General features: G+C 29.0%; 1 protein-coding gene across 1 annotated transcript; it reads left to right on the top strand.

The window, feature by feature from the left end:
* Positions 1-19,379: 19,379 nt before the first annotated feature.
* Positions 19,380-20,159, top strand: BDCG_17003 (uncharacterized protein; the record flags this gene model as incomplete). The annotated part of the gene is made up of 2 exons (XM_045426173.1): positions 19,380-19,532; positions 19,860-20,159. The coding sequence occupies 2 exons, from the start codon at positions 19,380-19,382 to the stop codon at positions 20,157-20,159; spliced, it is 453 nt and encodes a 150-aa protein (XP_045280978.1).
* Between the last annotated feature and the right edge of the window lie 2,150 nt (positions 20,160-22,309).

Here is a 22,309-nt window from a genome sequence, read left to right on the forward strand (position 1 = left end):
ATATAGTAATAAAACTTGAAGATACTTATAATTGAGTAGAGATCTTCATGACAAGTGCTAAACAGAATTAAGAAGATTAAATCAATATTTATTAAGATCTCACTGAATAATATAAGATAGAAGATCTGATATAATTCAATCTTAAGAATATATGAACTGCACATTCATTCTCATACACTGAATTATCACTATATCAAGTATAAAGTGATAGAAGTTCTAGATAGTTATAACTACTGTCTTGACACATCATCAGAGATTTATAATGTCTTTTATATAAGCTTACTCTGCTGCACTGTCACTGACTCATTCTCTTCTTAACTGACTTTCAACTGACAGTCACCTGACATCATAGAAGAAGATAATGACCTTGAGTGAGAGATTGAGAATATTCTCAATAAGAGATCTCACAGCCGCAGCTAATAATATCTCATAAAATAAGTCAAGTATAATCATCTGACCTGAACTCTGAGTTCTGTATTATTTAAAACAGAGGCTCTTGACTGATGAAAACTACTTCTGAAAAGAGAGAGCTAATGTGACAGACTGTGTCTGATCAATTATATAGACTATTTCATTACACTTTACAGATTTCAACTGCTTCATTCTTAAATGCATACACTCTGATTCTCAGCTATTCTCAATCACTGATTCTTGACTGCTATGAATGCATATAGATTCTTCTGCTCTGAAGCTTCACTGTGTACATCATCACATATGCATATAAATATTCACTTTAATTGCTGATTCTCATACTTTCTCTTTCTTTTTCTTCTCTAACATTTTTCTCTTTGTTATATAAGACCTATCAATATTATACTGATCTATTCAGCGTAGGCCTCTTATAGATAATAGTAAAAAGCTGATCAGTATTTACTGATGAAGAGAAATTCTTAATCTGTTATTAACAATTTTGAAGCACTGTGATTATAAATAATAATGTCTAAAAACAGGTCAGTCAACTCAGAGACGTTAATATTTTTCTAAATAGAGATATATTTAGCTATCTTCATGAAGTGATCAAGAATGATCAAAATTGAGTCATATTCTTGAGCTCTTGTCAACTTCAGCAGGTTAACTATGAAATTCATTAATAGATTCTGTTATAAACTCTTTGAAACAGACAGTGATGCTAACTCACTGTATTACTTATACTGTCAACTGTTTCACTATAAACTCGCTCAACTTTTTGTGTAAGAACCCGCCAATAGATTCATCGAAAAGCTCTCAATCATACAAGCATTTTGACCGCATCGCCGACCGTATACCCCGTGTAGTGATGGAGTTATTCAGCCAAACATGAACCAGACATTGTTTGAAACTCCTGTGTGAGATTATCTCCTCTTCACCTCTATCACATCACAATCTCGGGTCAAATTGCCATATAATTTATAAGATGAAGAGATCTAATTATATGTATCAATCTTCTGTATTTTGAAAGATTTCTGATCTGTAATTGTGAAGATATCTGAAGAGTAATCTCTGTAAAAACTCTGTCTATCTTTGATGTTTTAAAACATCAATGCTAAGTCTCACTCATATACTACTCTTCTCAATCTGACTCATTCTTAGCAGAAATATACAAAAAGATATCTTGATAATAATATTAAGTATACAATCAGTGAATATATCTGAAGTAAAATCTCTGTAAAAACTGAAGTGCATTCTTCATAAAAACTCTATATATCTTTGATATTTTAAAACATTAACACTAAATCTCACTCATGTATCACTCTTTTCAAACTGGCTCATGTTGAGTAAAAAGATATAAAAAGTTACCTTATCAACAGTATTTAATACATATTGAGCAGACAATGATTAATAACTATAAAATCAGTATATTTCAAGCTCTGACTGAGGCTTTGATCTCTGCACAGTGAGATATATTAAATCTAGTTTTAATATCTTAATATTCAATAGATTCTGCAAGAGATTGAGAACAGTTATACTAGATTTCTATTGAATTTAAGAATTAACTCTATATTGATATAATCATTGACAAAGTCTTCTATTTTAAGATATAAATAACCAGTTCCTCTACATTGTGCTGACAATATTTATATTATTATATAGAAACAGGCTTATATTCTCTATAATATCAAGACTCTGAAGAGGAAAAGTCTTGATAGAAGATATATAGTAGTATATATCTTAGCAGTTTCTATAATATTCTTCTACAGCAGTTAATACAAAAGAAAAGATCTTAGAATTAGTTTTTTACTTCTCTTGAACAAGTAAGATGTTTTTCTCTGAGTTTTATAGAATATTATTACAAAAAATTAAAAACAGAGTTATTTTCTATTATAATTTAACATTCTTTTAAGTAAGAATTGCTTTTTCAGTGACTGAAGAGCTTTTATTAATATTTAATTCTTTTTTACACTCTTTATTAACTGATTTGAGTTGCACACTTATTGTGTGAGAAGAATTGAATGATCTAGAATAAAATTGAATAGTTTTAATCAATTTCTCTGCAAAAAATTGATTTATTTTTTGTGAGATTTTCTCTCAAAAACTGTTATATTATCTGATTTATTATTAATTAATATCATATATTTTCTCACTATATTTCAAGAAAGAAACTGTAAAGATTTTCTTGATTTATCTTAAAAATTAATTTTAGTTTATTAGATTCTGTTCAACAATATAATCAAGTTACTGAACTAGTGTGAAAAAAATCAGGTATTTTATATACAAAAGTCTTTCATTCTTCTTTTAAAACAGTCTGATCAACTTTTCAATTGAAAATAGATTAATAAACCTGTCAATTGAAACAGTCTGATCAACTTTGCATTTGAAAATAAACTGATGAATCTCTCAATTAAAATAGGCTAATAAACTTTTTATTCAGTGAGTAAAATGAGTTCAAAAATACACTCAGTTGATGTGAAAAAAGATACTTTCTCAGATACTATTTCTGAGATTAAAATTCTGAAGAGAAGAAAGAAGAAAGAAATAGAGAAATAACAAGTTCTTGAAATACAGAATCTTGAAAAAGCAAGCAAAATTCTTGAAAAACAGTGTCTGAGTGAGAAGAATAAAAAAGTTCTGTTAATTCTTCATACTTAGACTAGACAACTACAAGAGATGATTAAGTTCAAACTTGGAATTTCAAACAGAGTTCAAAAAAGATTGAAAACTTCTAGTATAATCACTGACTCTTTGTCTTCTTCTTCTTCTTCTTCTTCAAATCAGAAGACAATATATACTCAAGCAGCAGAATCTACTGTCTCTAAACCTGCTATCTCAAAACCTGCTTAAAATTCTGAGAAAACTGAGAAGAATACTACTCAGATCTCTGTTCATAGAAAAGAAGAGAAAAAAATGCAAAAAGAGAAAAACTTTCAAATCTTCAGAAATAGAAGACTTATTCTCAAAGTCTTAAATCAGAAGGTCTTACAAAGAAACAAGCTAAACTCAAATCTCATTTTCAGAATTAGAAATGATATTAATCAGCAGTTCTTTTCTCAGTTAATAACTGATATTGAAGTTTAAAAGTCAGTTATAGCTTCAGTTGAGCTATCTTTATTTGAAAATTTTATTATTTTAACTGTAATACCTGAATTCAGCACAGAATTTCTTATTCAGAATAAGAATCTCTGAAAATCAGTAATAGAATCTCAGTTAAATATCACAATTCTATCTGAGAGAGATGAAAAGTGAGATAAATTCATTCTTTATAATATTTCAGTTCAAATTTTTAACTGTGAGAAAGAAATACTACTTCTTAAAAATAAGTTAGAAGAATACAATTCTATTTAACTGAGAAAAGAATCTGTATGACTAAATTCAATTAAGTTCAGATAATGTAGAAGAAATGTCTCTGTTCTAGTGTATATATAGACACTTAAACAATCAAGAATATTTGAAGTAAGAGTGACAGATTTGAAGATGAGAGTTCATGAATACAAAGACTTAAGAATGAATCTCAAATCTCAAAAAGAGTGTTCAAACTATTAAGAATATGAACACTTTATAATCTCTTATTTCAGAGACTTAAAATGTGTATTCTGTGCTAGAGATCACAAAACTAGTGAGTATAAATATAAAATATACTTAAAAAGAGATGAAATATATTAATATACTTTACTTAAATACTTCAATTGCAAAGAAAAACATGCAATTAGCTTAAAAGAATGTATATTGTGGCGGGCTGCGTCTGATCAATCATATAGACTATTCTGTTACACTTCATAGATTCTTCTGCTCCACTCTCAAACATGTACACTCCGATTCTCGGCCATTCTCAATCACTGATTCTCAGCTGCTATGAACATGTATAGATTCTTCCGCCCTGAAGCTTCACTGTGTATACTATCACATACATGTATAAATATCCACTCTGATTGCTGATTTCTACACTTTCTCTTTCTTTTCTTCTCTAACATTTTTCTCTTTTGTTATATAAGACCTATATCTTAATACTGATCTATTCAGTGTAGGCCTGTTACACTAGAAAAACATTCATCATCTTCTTATTAGAAATAATTATTCACATATTGTCTTCTCATTAGAAATAATTATTCATCAAGAGATATCTGAATGTGTAACAATGTGTAAGAAAGAGAAACACAGTTAAGCAGACATCAAGTTCTCAGATAGAAGCTTGCTCACCAGTCGCCCTGGCCCCGCAATAAGATCTTACAAGAGAATGTCAGCGAAAGACCCGAGAGTCCTGACACTCAGACGTATGAGAATATGATTACACTTCTTCAGATTTCACAGATATCATACATCCGACAAAATGATATAACCATGTCGAACGATAATATGGGAGAACCCTCGAGCGCGAGCATAGAGGCGATACCACAGTGGCTCCGAGCAATGTTGGAATTACAACAGCATTCCGAACACGATATGACCTCTTTGAATGAGTAGTCACACCCTTTGAACTGGTCAATGCTCTCAGTACATTTCAGAAGTATATCAACTGAGCACTCTGAGACTTCCTTGATGAATTTGCATCTGCTTATCTAGATAACATTCTCATCTTCACTGATGAATTCAGAAAGAAACATCAAGAGCATATGTAAAGAGTATTACAACAACTATGAGAAGCAGGACTATTAATTAATATTAACAAGTGTGATTTCAAAGTCAAGAGTACTAAATACTTAGGTTTCATCATAGAAGCTGGTAAGAGAATTTAAATAAATTCTAAGAAGATCTCTGCTATTCTTGAATGAGAGGCCTTATACACTGTGAAAGATGTATAAAGCTTCATCAGATTTACTAACTTCTATCAGTGATTTATATGAAACTTCTCAGATATTATAAGATCACTGACAGAACTTATTAAGAAAGACTTAGTATTTCAATAATCAGTAGACACTGAAGCTGTATTTACACAGATGAAGAAAATGTTTATTAATATCTCTTTACTAATAATATTTAATTCTGATTATAAGGTAGTTATTGAAGCTGATTTCTCTGATTATATAATAGAAGAAGTGATATTATAATATAATAATAAAGATATTCTACAATTATGTATCTTTATATTTAAGAAACTGAGTCTCACTGAATGCAATTATGAGATCTATGATAAGAAACTTCTTACAATTGTATACTGTTTAGAAAAATGAAACTCAGAACTCTGAAGTGTCTTCAAATTTAAAATAGTCATAGATTATAAAAATCTCAAATACTTCATAACTATCTGTAAACTCACTGAATGATAGATATAATAATCTGAGTTCTTAAGCTGCTTTTATTTTATAATACACTACTATTCTGACAGTCAGAACTCAATGACAGATGCTCTCTTATAATAAGAGTAAGATATATTATTTAATATAACAGATACTTACTTAATGAACTGAGAGCATCAGCTCTTGAATCTGAAGATACTAGTTAATCAAGATAAAACAGCTCATGACATTATATATACTTCTTTAATTAGAACTGTCACTGATATTTTAACTTCTTCTAAATCTATATTAGATAAGCTATAGCATACAGCAGCTCAAACTAATAAACTTCTTTCAGTACTCACTGAAGCAGTATATCAAGAAGCACTCTGATTTCTCTCAGAACTATGTATAAGAATTGATATCTCAGAATCTTCAATCAATAATAATAATACTCTATAATTCTGTGAATGATACTGAATCTCTCACTCTGAACTCTTATATACTCAGATAATACAAGAGATACATGATTCATATATAACTGATTATTCAGGCTGTGAATAACTGTATAGAATAATCTTCTGAGAGTTCTACTAATCTGAAATATTAAATAATATCAGATGCTTTATCTGAAACTGTAATTACTGTTCTTCTATTATCTCATGAAATAACTGTAGAAAAGATTTATTAAAATCACTTAATATCTCTAATAGAATCTGATAAGATGTAGTGATTGACTTCACTATTAATCTACTTAAGAGTAAGAGTTGTAGAAACATTCTGATCATTGTGAATTAATTAAGTAATAATATAATATTAAAACTTTATAATAAGATGAGTACTGAACAAGTTACTGAAGCTTTTCTACAGAGTCTGTTCTATTAAATGTATGAATTACTGAAATCTATAGTATTAAATTAAGACTGTTAATTCATGAGAACTCTCTGCACAAGAATCTATCAAGTTCTCAAGATTATATATCATCTGTTAACTGTGTATCACTCTGAAACTGATAATACATGAGAATGAATAATTCAGACTGTGAAGAATTATCTCTGTAAGTTCTGTAATTACTTATAAGACAATTGATATAATCCTCTTCTACATGTAGAGATTGCTATCAATAATCAAGATACTGTTTCAATAGATATAAGCTCATTCTTTCTTACATACAGTTATCATATGAAGATGTTAAATCTTCTAGAGATTATACAGTTTGTATCAAATCTCTGCAGTTCAATTCAGATTGCTGTTAATATAGTAATAAAGCTCTGAGATATCTGTGACTGAGCAGAAGTCTTCATAACAGCTGTTAAACAAGATTAAGAGAATTAAATCAATGTTCATCAAGATTCTGCTGAGCAGTATAAGATAGAAGACTTAGTGTGATTAAATCTTAAGAATATACAGATCACATATTCATCTTATACACTAGATTACTATTACATCAGATATAAAGTAATAGAAGTTTTAGATAGTCACAACTACTATCTTAATACATTATCAGAAATTCATAATGTATTTTATACAAGCTTACTCTATCACACTGTCACTGATCTGTTCTCTTCTTAACTGACTTCTAACTGACAGTCACTAGGCATTATAGAAGAAGATAATGAGCTTGAGTGAGAGATTGAGAATATTCTCAATGAGAGACCCCGCGGCTGCAGCTGATAATATCTTATGAAATGAGTTGACTACAATCAACTGATCTGAACTCTGAGTTCTGTGTTATCTGAAACAGCAGCTCTTGACTGATAAGAACTGCTTCTGAAAAGAGAGAACTAATGTAACAGACTGTATCTGATTAATCATATAGACTATTTCATTACACTTCATAGATTTTTCTGCTTCACTCTTAAACACATATGCTCTGATTCTCAACCGTTCTCAATTACTGATTCTCAGCTGCTATAAATGCGTATAGATTCTTTCACTCTGAAGCTTCACTGCATACATCATTACATATGTATATAAATATTCACTTTAATCACTGATTTCTACACTTTCTCTTTCTTTCCTTCTCTAATGTTTTTCTCTTTTGTTATATAAGATCTATATCTTAATGCTGATCTATTCGGCGTAGGCCTCTTACATATATTTAGTTCAAGAACTCAGAAGAACTGAAGAAAAGATAAATCTTAAAGTAAATTTAAAACTGAAGAGAATAGTCAAGTCAGTAAATCTGCAACTGCAAGCTTAAAAAGAAGAAACTCTTAACTATCTAAATCTTCAAACTTCAATTCTTCAGCTAATTATAAACAGAATTTGAATTCTTAAATATCTGTTAAGATTAGAGAATTGAGAAATGACTCTGATAATAAACTAGATAGAATATAAGCAGTTGAGATTCTCACTTTTTAAAATAGTTATAATCTACTATCTAATGATAGTAATTAGATTCTGCTCTATCTTCACTCTCTTTTAGTATGAATATACAATAAAAATAATAAAAAAAGTTTAAAAACTCTTCAAAAATTACATTTATTCAAAACAATGTGAATAGAAACTTAATTTGTTTTTATTCTTATCTTCAGATTGTATTTGAATATAAAGTTGACTTTATACTTCTTCAAGAATCAAACTTTGATACTGAGTAAAAGTACATCATTTTTTATTCAAGCTATTACTACTTTCTACCTGAAAAATCTGAGATAAAATCAAGAGTACTGATTTATGAGAGAAAAAGATCAAGATATTAATTTAATCTGAGATTTAATATTATATATAACTCTGATATTCTAGTGAGTAATATTATAGATAAAGAGAATGAGTTTGATACTATTCAACTTATAAATATCTATAATGATAGAAATAATATATATGTAGTAGTTGATTGATTATTGAGATCTATTTATTATACGGCCTTTTATATGTGATAGGCATTTGTCAAGTGATTGATGAACACCTCACTTATACAGAAGTAGTCAGTCTATAAAGAGAGAAACTGACACCTCTCTTAATTACTACTCTGCTGAGTAGATATTTGCAACTCAGCAGAGTAGTTCTATAACTGAAGAAAGAATATTATATATAAAAATAATAGTATCATGTGTCAAAGATTTCGCGGAGGACTAACAAAAGTTAGAGAATAAAAAAAATAAAAAATAAAAAATCAAAAAACAAGTTAAATAAATGAATGAACTATTATTAAGATAACAGACTAATAAGGCTCTGTATCTGTCAGAATGTCTTCAGAGCTTTTCTGACTGCAGATATTCAGATTCATGCTGATAATATCTATTTATGTAATTTTAACAATGTCTGCAGCAGCAGTATTGTGAATGTGATGATATTTAATATAATATATATTATAGATGATCTCTCACTAACTTTCTTTTAAAAGTGTCTGACTTTTCAGTCTATAACAGTAGCAGATAGAGCTTTTACAGTTAATATAAAGTTGAAGTTCTTTTCATTGATGAAGAATATTACATTCTTTTCAGCATAGTATTTAATACTGAAACAGTTGATATTTTACCATTTCTGTGATTAAGTCTTTCAGTTTTTATAGTAGCAGACTGTCTCAGTATGACCTTAGTAACTGAAGTATTTACATTTGAGATCTGAGTTAAATATACCTTCTTATTAAATGTAGAAGATGCTTTCTTATTAATCTGAAAACTGCTATTTCTTGAGATTTTAAGCATTTTAATTCTTTTTCTTTTTCTGTTCAGCTTTCTTTTCAGCTTCTTTCACTGATATTCTCTTTTTATTAGCACTTAATCTGATAACTGTCTTATAGTAGATAAGATTATCAATGAGATCATTGAGATTAATCTCTAAAACAGATGTCTTGAAATTTCTTAATACAGGTTCTTAAGATAGATTTGAACAAATGTTTGTATATGAGTCTTCGGATTATGTATGAATTGTTAAATGAGAACGTCTTTGAATATTAATCAGTTATATATATTCATTTTCTTTATTATCATCTATTAGTACTTCATATATAGTGTGATAGTATTATCATAATCAGTAATTATTATAGTAATAACTTTATTATATAATTTGAATTGAATATTTACTCAGTGTATTCAATATTTTAATTTAACTACTTATCATAGTACAGCTGAGTGTCTTATCTTAATAACACTGTAATTATCAACTTAGTTCAGTTTTAATTGAATAAGTGTCTGCAGCTCACTTTTCATTGAGTTTCATATATACTCTTATAGTTGACTTTCTTTATATCATCAGATCTTTAAATCATCATTTATCAGTTAAGAATCAGAGAACAGTTCTTCATCTGCAAGAATGTGAAATGCATCAATTAAAACTGCTCTTAATTTAATTTTACAGTGTCAGATGTCATAGTCTTTTGACTCTGAGAGCTTTGTAGTAATCTTCATTTTAATATAACTGTAGTTATTCTTGAATTCGCGGAATTTATCTGTTCAAGTGACTCAGTTCATAGTGACATTGAAATTTATTCTCTGTTTTCATAGTCATTGCTTACAGATGATTTTCACTGTGTTTACTTCTGAGAACTCTCTTATAAACAGGTGAAGCATGTCATCATTTCAGTGATCTCATCAGTGAGACTATCTTGATTAAGACTATCTTGATTAAGACTATCTTGATTGAGTGTAGAGTGTTCTGTTAAGAGAAGATCTTCTTTCTCTCTTAAACTTATATTATATTCTGTATTTATTTTGATTCAAACATTCTGAGCTGTTTGAGATAATGATTGCGGCTCAAGTGACTCTTATTCAGAGGTATTATATGTACATGTTAACTGTATCATATATCTCTTCCTTCTAGTAATCAGTACAGATTCAGACAAGGTAATATTATCTTCAATGATGAAGCTGCTCACAGAGGTATATTTACTGTCTACATTTCTATTTATGTGAGAACGCAGAGGTTGCTTACGAACTAGACTGACCGGTGAGATCATGAATTTCACATTTTGTAAGAAATCCCGCTCCTCGCGGATTCTTTACCTCTATTTCTATCTCTCATGTAATCAATAGGGCTAGCGGCTCTTGACTACACACAACTATATAGACTGAAGTTCACAAATACTATTCATAACTCAGCTGGAATACTATTATACATTTAATCTCTACACTTTATCTTTCTACTATGAATACTTCTAGTAGTTAACAGTATATATTATATCAAGCTACAAACATCTGAATAATTATCTATAAGCATTTATTCTTATATTTCAAGCTCAGTTAGTCAGCAACTGTCTATTATAACTGAAAGAATTAGAAACTTGTATACTTCAATCTCTGTAAACTCTACTACAGATACTCAGAAGCAGTCATCTGAATCATGAATAACTCTTATAAAAGAAGTCTTAGAGAACTTATTAATTACTTATAGAACATTATTCTCTACATCTCAGACAGAGAAACTCTCTGAACTTATGAATAAATAAATCTCAGTGAAGAACATTCTTGAGTATCTCTTATAAAATCAAGGTATTTTTCTATAAGAAATGCTTAATATCTGTAAACATTCTTAAACTGAGTCTCTAGATATGATCTTCAGAGATACTTATGAACTGAAAAGAAACTTTCTTAAGCTGTGATTATTTAAAATTACTTATCAAATCATAATTTATAAAAGCTTTTGCAAGTTTGTATTTAAAATTGACTTATAAGTCTGACTATGTGATATAAAAGATGAAGAAGCTGTTATCTATATAATAATAGATCTCTATTACACTGAAGTCAAGAACTGACTAAATTATCTAGAGAATGATTATAAGAGATTTCACTGATCTATTCTTAAGATCTATCTAGAGAATGAGTTGAGAGACTTTGTAAGTCAGACAGAGAATATCTGAACTGTAATTATTAATATTAGAAAAAGAGATGAGAAATCTGATAAAGACTACTCACAGCACTTTATAAAATTATAATATAAATTAAGATCTGTGAAAACAGAGCTCTGAAATAAAATCTGAATAATAATATTTATAAAGAGACTGAATAAAGATATATAGAACAAGCTTATTAAGTAAGACTCTAAGCTCTTAGTTCTGAAGAAACTGATAACTCTTATTTATCACTTATAAATCACTATAAGAGTTACAGACTTATAGAGAGTGAATTATTAATCAGCTCTATAAGAATCAGAATAACAGAGAATAGATTTATTAAAAAAAGATGATAAGATATAGAGAGATTTATATCTGACTGCTGAGCAGAGAGAGAGAGCTTTATAAGCTTCTGTAAACAGAGTATATAATAGAGAGACTAAGAAAAAGAGACTCTACTTTATCTGTTCTAAATCAGAATATCTCTGTATAAACTATCTGAATAAATTAAAATAGAAATTTGAGAAGTTATAGACAGAGTCAGTAACAGTCTTCTTAAGAGTTTTAAAGCTGATATCTGAATCTGTTACTTCTCTGATAAAAATACTTACTTATAGAGAGAGACTGCACTGCAGTACTGCTATCTTATAAGTATAAGAAGTATTGATAAACTCAGAATCTCAGATCACTGTGATGTCTCTAAAGCTTGCAGAGTGAATGAGCTGAAAGATGAAAACTGAGAATCTGCTCTTATAATAAGTAGAGTGTGAGAACTCAGATCTGAGAGCTGAGAGACTTATAAAAATTATTTTTGAATTACAAGATCTCTCTGAAATCTGAAGAAGATTTATAGAAACTGTGATTATCACAGATATTACAGATAACATATACTTGAGACTTGTATAACTTTAAAGACATAATCTATACATAGCTGTCTGTGAGTCAGGTTTATACTTCTAATCAGTGTTAATAGACTTACTTATAGAGATAGAATCAGTTGATACTGTAAAGTTGATTAAAGAAGACAAGCTCATCTATATAATAACTTTATAAGTGTCTGAGAATCTCACAGTTATGAAAACTAAGCTTCAGATACTAGAGAAATACTGAGATCTTACAGAGATATTCAGCTCAGTAAAGATAACTGAGCTTTCTTCTTACTATAAGAAGAATCTGATAATAGATTTAATAGAAGAGTAGAAACTCTTCTAATAATTAATCTATAAACTCTTTTATCATGAGACAGAGATCTTACAGATCTATATAAAGAAGAATCTGAAGAATAACTTTATCTGATCTTTACAGATCTCTGCAGAAGTCTCTGTGATATTTATGAAGAAGAAGAATAAAGATCTCAGATTATGTATAGACTACTGTAATCTGAACTCTAAAATAATAAAGAGTTACTACTTTCTATCTCTGATTGAGAATGTGATCAATCATCTCTCAGAAGCTGTTATATTCATACAACTGAATGTAATCAATATATATACATAGCTGTGAATACAGTCTGAGAATAAATGAAAGACTGTCTTTAGAACTGTACTGAAATTATTTGAATATCTAGTGATGTCTTTTAATCTGACTAATACTTTCACAGCATTTCAGTCTTTTATTAATAAAACACTTTATGTATATTTGAATGTCTTCATAATAATATATCTGAATGATATAATAGTGTACTCTGTAAAGAAGAAAGAACACACTGAGTATATATAAAGTGTGTTAAAGATCTTAGATAAGACAGAACTGTATATTAAGCTTATAAAGTACAACTTCAGTACTCACTAAATTAATTTCCTAGAATATATAATCACAGTAGATGATATTCAGATGAAATCTTCATAGATTAAGACTATTCTATTATAATCAGAGTTAACTAGTATTTATAAGATTCAGATCTTTCTGAGCTTTGTGAATTTCTATAGATAATTTATCTTTGTATTCATGAGAATCTTCTTAACTCTTACAGACATACTGAAGAGTGAAAATGAGAAGAAGTCATTCTATAAATAGAGAATGAAAAGATTGTTAAGAAGAAAGAACTGTAAGAACTTTCTTATTCTAGAAGCTCATAAGATCTTTATAAGATTGAAATAGATATTTATAAATACAGTGATACTATTTCACTTTAATTTCTTACTCTTAATCAGATTAGAGATAGATATCTTCTTCTTTATAATTTCAAAAATAGTCTTGTAACTACAGTTAAATGAGAACTGAGTTTCAGTGATCTTTTTCTTATAAAAGATGTAACTTATAGAGATTAACTATAACATTCATGATCAGAAGCTTCTTATAATAGTGAAATTCTTTCATTACTGATATCACTACTTTAAGAATCTTATAACAGTGATTACTATTAGAACTGATCATGATAGCTTATAATAGTTTACTTCAATTAAGAAACTCTTATAATAGTAGATTCACTGAGCTCAGAGACTGAGTAAGTTCTGATTCAAGATAGAATATATTAAGAGAACTAAGAACTCAGTAGATGAACTCTCTCACAGATCAGACTATATTAAGAAGACCAGAATGATAGATATAGAGAGAGTAGAGAAGATAGAAAAGCTTTATAAAATGCTTAAACTGAGTATTATAAAGAGATTGACTGAAGAGTCTTCTAATTCTTTATAAGAGAAGAAGAGAAAGAAAGAGAAGAAGTCTATATAACTACTCTCTATAACACTGAGAGTTAACACTCTGAGAATCTCTGTGAGAATTCTTAGAGAGAGTATCTATAATCTGAAGAGTTTGCAGACTTTGAGAACCACTGTGAAAGATCTGATATAAGAAGAAATAGAGTATAAGTCTTTATAAGATCTTCTATTCAGATTATCTGAACTGCAACTGAAGAATGAATATACTCAGTATATTTAAAAACTGCTCACAGCAGAGATCAATTCTGCAGAAATAAAGAATTAAAGAGACTTAAATAATCTCTTATAAAGAGAGAGTCAGATTTATATATCTGTGAATAAGTTTCTATATATAGAACTTATTAAAAGGTATCATGACTCTTCTCTAGTAAGTTATTTTATAGATACTAGAACTCATGAGTTACTTGTAAGAAAATACTTCTAACTGAAGATATAAGAACTTATGAAGAAGATAGTGAATTCTTATACTGTTTATCAGAGTTCATGAGTAATACAGTTCAGATTATATAAAGAACTTACTTCTCTACTCATTCTGTAGAAACCTTGAAAACAGCTAGAAATGAATACTCTTATAAGTCTCTCTGAAAGCAAGAATGTATATAATATCTGCTTTAACAGTGTGCTGATGATAGTGAATTACTTTATCAAGATAATATACTTTATATTCATCTGCAAAAACTTGAAGTCAAAGAATTTAACTTATATCTTTATTCATAATATAATCTGATTGTATGAATTATCTATAAATATTATCTCAGATAGAGAATCAATCTTTGTAGAAGAGTTCTGATCTAATCTGATAATTATACTGAAGATCTTATAAGATCTAAGCACAGCTTTTCATCAACAGATAGATAATCAGATAGAATATCTGATAAATATATTAAAACAGTATCTGCAGTGCTTTATCAATTACAATCAGAATGACTTAGTGTATTAATTATCACTTATAAAGTTCATATATAACAACTCAAAGCATGTCAGCACAGATAAAACCTTCTTTGAGATACTTACTAAGACTTATTCATGAATAATCTTGATAAATCTGTGAGAGTACACTATAGAGTGTGATGATACTTATGAATGAACTGAGAGAATTCAGAAAATCCGAGAGAAAGTCTGTAAATTCTTGAGAAAGTCTCAAGAGTATCAGAAGAGATACTATGACTTTAAGCATATTATAAAGAGTTTTAAGAAAGATGATAGAGTCTGACTAAGTCTAGAAAACATTATTATACAGAGATCTAGTAAGAAGCTGAATCTCTTGTGAACAGAGTCTTATAAGATTGTGAAGAAAGTTAGCTTATAGTTCTATAAATTGAAACTGCTATCTAAGTTACAGATATACAATGTTTTTCATATCTCTTTACTCTGTAAATATAAGAAATTCTTAGAAAAGAACTCTGTGACTCATTACTCTGTCTATGAAGTACTAGAGAGTGAAAGAGAATATCAGATCAAAGAGATTATTAACTTAGAGAAGTGAGATTATGAGCTCTGATTCAAGGTTCAGTGATAAGAGTATTCTGATAAGATGAATAAGTTTACTTAAAAATCATCTGAGTAGATAAGATATCTACAGAAGTTAAGATATAACTTTTATACTGTGAATTCTGATAAGTCAGAATAATGCAGTCTTCACTAAGAATCTGATTATAATAAAGATATTAACACTGTTATTTATAAATTCTAATCTATAAGATAATAAGTTTCTACTGAAATGAATAGTCTGCAGTGTATATAAGAAAAGAAGAAATCATATTCTTATTAAAGCTAAAAAATAAGAAAATAAACAGAATTACAAACATAATTTAGAGATTAATAAAGAAAAAATAAAGAAAATTTATACTTATACTCTCAATATCTGTAACACTTAACTTCTCTATAACTATTAATTTTCTTCTTCAAAGAAGCAGAGAGTATTATACTCATGATACAGATAATTATTGTATTTAATATAAAGATTATCAGAAATGCACAGACTTCAGAGAAGCTGAACATCAGAATATATACAGTTATAGCAGAATATTAAGAACTAATTATCTGTATGTATAATCAGATACTTCTTATAAAGCTGTGTTCACTCTCTCAGTTATACTGAAGTATTCAGCCTGGAAACAATTGAGATATAAAGAGAGAGCTCATCTGTTCAGATTAACTTCTATCATAAATTTATAGTATTTATATTATCTTAATTATCTGAATTTTATAAGTATCTGAGAACTCATCACTTATTAATAATGAAATTGTGAAAATGTGCTGCAGTGTGAGAATCATTAATAAGAAACCTAGACATATTTGCATATATCTGATCAGAGATTGTGTGAGTAGAGAGAGAGTGATTATAGGCCTGTGAGATCACAGAAGACACTGACAACACTGAGAGCTTTGTAAGAACTGTTAGCTAGAATCTGTAAGAAATTACTTATGAGAAGACTTACAGCAAAGAGAGAGACTGCACTACTTAGAGTCAGAGACTGATCTGAGAAAGACATGAGATTGATTACTGGCCTGAACATCAGATGTGATGACAGAACTGAGAAAGATGAAGATACAGTTATAAGTGACAGTGTTCCTGCTTCATCAGCTGATAAAAAGTAATCAGAGAAGTTATGAAAACACTTATAAGAAGCTCAGCAGTGATCAGACATTATTTATAAAGATATTGAAATTGAAAAAATTTTTATTCTTGAGAAGTTCTTGAATTAATATGCAGATATTATTAGAAATACTCTCTCTCTATTATCTGAGTGAAAATACTTCATAGATGAATAAAGATACTCATAGTTTATAAGAATGAGAGCTGTTACAGAAAAAGAAAAAAGAAGATGAGATTTCATGAACAGATCTGAGATATTTATACTACTCTAGAGAGATTTACTTACACTGTGAGTAATTCTGTGAAACAGTCAGATCACTCTAGTAAATAAGAGTGATTATGAATCACAGGCCTGAATCTTTCTATATAACTATAAAGAGTAATTACAGACTGTGAATATCTTGATTCTATAATTCTACAGAGTTGATGAAAGAATGAAAAATTTCTTATAATTCTACAGTGTCAAAGAACAATAATTCATGAGAATGAGTGAAAGATTAACTTACAAATGCTTCTCTTTAATAAAGATAATCTCACAGAGAGTGATTCATCTATGAGATGAATCTGTATAATAATTACATAAGAATCTCATAGAAATGATTGAGAGTCAACTGAAATTCTTCTGTATAAAAGATATGAGATGAATCTGTATAATAGTCAGAGAAGAATCTGTAGATTATAAAGAATCTTATAAAATAAGAAACTAAGTGACAGACTCTTTTCTCTTTATAATAATAAGAGATTTTTTCTCACTGAGATTTTTTATAGATATGAAGAATTTTTAGTGAGTATTACTGCAGTGCTGAGCTGATTCTATGAAGTCACTCAGTGAAAGGCTACACAGACAAAGTCTTAGAGAGGAAGAAATATGTAAGAAATTCTGCTTCTTATGAATTCTTTATCTCTATTTCTATCTCTTACATAACTAATAGACCTAGCGGCTCTTGACTACACACAACTAGACTGACCGTGTGACCGTGTCTGAGACCAGGATCAAACTTTACAGTTGTCACGTTGCCTAAAAGCATTACTCCTGATCATGGTTTGTGTTCATCAGATTGATTTCAAATCATGTTATTTTAACTATTAAAGATTTCAGATTCACTTTTCAAATAAAAATCTAGTCTCAGATAAAGAATATGTTTGAATTCTTAGTCACATTTTCATTCTGATCTCATTATTGAGAATGACATCAAATGAGACTATGAAATCACTTCTCACTTACATAATATCATAACATAGTACTCATTTGTTGAAAATTCAATAGAGAGTGTTATCAAATATCATTACTTTTCTAAACACAGATCATAATTCATATAATTTTAATTATGAAAAAAACATAAAATACAAAAAAAAATAAAAAATAAAAAACAAAATAAACACAAGAAAAAATCACATTAAAAAAAAAAAAAAGAAAAGAAAAAGAAAAAAATAAAAAATAAAAACAATAAAAATCAAGATTGCAGAGCTGCAGCATCTTTAAAATACTCACTTCTCAGAGTCTTTGTAATATTCATTATCAACTGTGTATCTCTCACAGTGAGAGTAACACAGCTGTGATGAGTCATTGTCTTAACATTATCTAATAAATAATCAGTATATATCTGTATAAATGTGAATAATTAGAAAACATACACTTAAAAAGTGTGATCAGGGTGAACTCTGCTGTCACTTAAATGACATCAAGAATAGAATACTGAAATTGATGATTTCTCTCATTGATTTCATGAATAAGACATGTGAAGATGATCTTGAGAAATATAAGATTCTCTGACTTCTGATAAAAACAGATCTCATGAAGAGACTCTATTTTCATGATATCAGAGACTGAGTGTTATTAAAAAGTGTTACTTTCATGCAATGCATATACACTTACTGTAGTGATTCACTCTCTGTATATGTGGCTGAGAGTTGCAGCTTTCTCACACTGCACAGCTCTTTCTGAGATGCTGTTATTAGTTTGCAACTCACACAGTCTCTCAGTTCAGCATGCACTGTGTGTATACAGCTCTGTATACTGAGGCTGTGTTGGCCATTATGGCCTGGCGTGATACTCGCTTTTCGCGAGCCATGTTTTGTTTGAGAGAGAGGGAGAGAAGATGCAACTGTTATTTTATTGAGAGAAGAATGAATAATTAGTATTATTGAATTAATTTAGTTCATCTGCATTTAAAATTTGATTAGTTTATACTCTTCAATTTAAGGGTTTCTATGAGTGTTTTAATAGTTTTCATATCAGCTTGAACTTAGTGATGGATTGAAGAAGAAGAGAAAAGAGAGAAGAAAGAAATGAGAATAACTTATCTTTATAATATGAAAACAGAGAATCACTGCAATCATTCTTTCTAGCAATAAAGATCTGTTTTCTGCATGTATCTCTGATATAGATTATATGATAAATGTATACAAAGAATATCAATAGTGCATGCATTGAATGAAGATAATGTTGCTATGCAACACTGTAGCTGTTTCTATACATCTCTGAAAGCTGTTAATAGTTTCTTTGTCTCTTTATATTTGATAAGTCAATAATATATTCCGATACACTCTCTCTTTCATCATCATTATCATTATCATCATCATCATCATCATCATTATCATCATCATCATTATCATCATCACTATCATCATCATCATTATCATCATCATCATCATCATTATTATTATTATATCATTGCCTGCCTTTACTTCCTCTTCAATACTCATTAAAATCAATCATGTCATTTCTCTTCAAATATTCTGCGGTCCTGTGGATCACTAAGGCGCGTGAGCGCTGTCACAGATTGAAGGGAGAGAAGAAGAAGATGTTCAAGCACAGGGAGACAGATTGTAAGGCATATTATGATATCTTGAAGAGACTCTGTAAGAGAGTAGAATAATAACAATTTTAAGTAATGCTTCTGATAGATTTAGACTGAACTAAGTATAGAAATAATGTGAATGACACTGTCTGTGAGAGATTGAAAAAGAAGATAGTGAAGAGTCTCATACAGCAGTGATGAGACTAGAAGAAGTCCTGAGAATGATTTGAGGTCAAGATGAAGAGAGAGAGAGAGAAGAAGAGTATTACTGTAAATAAGCAGTGACAGAAGAAGATTGAGAAGATATTGAAGCAGAAGACAAAGAAGTCAAAACTGATAAGTTTTTTATTGAGAGATAATGATTTTTGATAACACTTCTATTCTCTAATTAATTAGCAGAAGCTGGCAGAGGAGAAGAAGATTGAGGTCTTATTCAGGTCTCAAATGCACTCCATGATTCAGGACATTGAGGAGACAGCTCTGCTCTCTGAGCATGTCAATCTGCTTGCTGCTGAGGTGAAACCTGAGACAGCAGACCAGGAAATGCAGGATTTTGAGGTGCAGATTGACCTGACTGAGAGAAAGCAGCAGAAACCCTTCTCTGAGAAGGTAGCAGAGAGAGATTTTGAGGTGATTATCATCTCAGATGAGGAGAAGAAGAAGAAGAAGAAGAAGAAGAAGAAGAATGAGAAGTGAATTATGAAGAATGATAAGAAGAATAAGAAAGAGAAGAAGTAGATTTTTTTCTTTTTATATTAGTTAGTTGTAAGTTTAAGTTTTTAATTATTAATAATTAAAATTGATTTTAAGTTTTCAAAAATTATTGTACAAGTTGTAATCAAGTCAGGAATGATATATATATATATATATATTTAACTATCATGATTCACAAATCACTATAATGTATAAGTATCAACATTTTTTCAACATTGATATTTATAATATTAATATATTTTTAATGATATTATCTGATAATGTAATTTGATAACACTCTCTTTCACAATATTAATATATTTCAAGAAATATGACAGAGATTAATCAAGATTGTTTATTTACTTTTATACATCAATGATATTCAATCTGAGTTAGTACTAAAATTATAACTAAGCTAAGAAATAAGATTATTTTCTCTTATATTAATTCTTCTTACACACATCAGTGATCAGTTATTGAAAATAAATTGTCATCTTTCTCAAATTATTATTATATCTTCTGAATTCACTTCTTTTACTTCTTTTACTTCTATTAAAGATTCACAAACTCTTCAAGAAATCACTGTGAATCACAAAGTCTACATTATTTACAATTCAACACAGAATGCTCTCTTTCAATCATGATGAATAATCACTTCATTCTTCACATCTGATTTCAGGTCATGAAATTTATGAAAAACTCAACATAAATATTGAGATGAACTATGAAATAATTATCAACAGATTGTATTGCAGATTACTGAAGAGTTATCTCTTTACTATAATCACTGCAACTTTATTCAGAAACATTCATTATAAACTGATCATGACTCTGAAGAAATTTCTCAACATCTGAAGTCATCAGAATGCAGATAATAAAAGAAAAATAATCAGAAAATTACTACTGAGCTGGTAAGTTGCTCTATCAGATAACAATTTTTGATAATACTAACTTTCTAATTTGAAGAAAATCATGTGAAAACAACTCTGTATCAGTACTCTGATTTCACAACTCTCATCTGATAACTTCTGTGAATAATTACTTCACATATATATATCTCTGAATCTTTCTCTTCAATCAATTGAAAACTCTGAATTTCAAACACTTCTTCAAATGCTTAATTCAAATCTTCATATTTCATATCAATTCTGTCTTCAGTTCAATCTTGAGATACACTACAAAGTTAATATGTAACATCTAGAATCAGAGTTGAAGAATCATTAAAGAGTATCTCTCACAGTGAATGCATGAACTAGTATAAACAATCTTGCATTTATAAGAGTTACATGTTATTACATTGATGAGAACTGAACTTATTGAGAGATATTAATTGAATTTGAATCATTGATCAGTAGTCATACTGAGGATTATATGACAGAGATATTAATGACTGTGATTAAAAATGACTATTAGAATATTAGTCTCAGTCTTCTTACAATTACAACTGATAATGCTGTGAATAACTACACTATGATGAAGAGCTTGAAGCAAAAATTGGCTTTGCATTCCTGAAATGATAAACAAGGTCATATTCCCTGCATTGCTCATATGATTCAACTTGTGATGCAAACACTGATAAAGAATCTTAACATCAAGATGAAGAATAATGAGATGACTGATTCTTGAGATGAGAATGAGATAAAAGTGATTACTCAAGTAACTTTTGCATTCACTTTGCAAAAGATAATGTTTTTTGACAACACTTTTTAATATTGCTTTTTGATAATGCTTTTTAATAATGCTACTGTTAATTTTGAATAGATTGACTAATAATTTAAATATCATAGATTTGAAACATTGCTAATGCAATTTGTACCTCTTCTAAACAACAACAATGATTTCATGATATTCAATAAACAAACAAATCAGTCACATCACTGAATATGATACAGAATGTTAGAACACAGTGAAGTTCAATATATGAGATAGCTGTTCAGACTCTTTGATTGCATCAGATAATTGATCATTGAGTGCAACACTCTGATTGAGAAAAGATTCAGATATTGAAACTTTCTGATATGAAGTGAACTCAGTTGAAATATGTAATTGATTTACTGTTTCAGTTTTATAAGACAATAAAGACAGTCTCAATCACTTGTACACCAATGCTGCAGTCAGTCTGATAAGTGTATAACAGTTTATTTACTCATCTT

This window comes from Blastomyces dermatitidis (genome assembly GCF_000003525.1).
Source record: "Blastomyces dermatitidis ER-3 genomic scaffold supercont1.5, whole genome shotgun sequence".
NCBI lineage: Eukaryota > Fungi > Ascomycota > Eurotiomycetes > Onygenales > Ajellomycetaceae > Blastomyces > Blastomyces dermatitidis.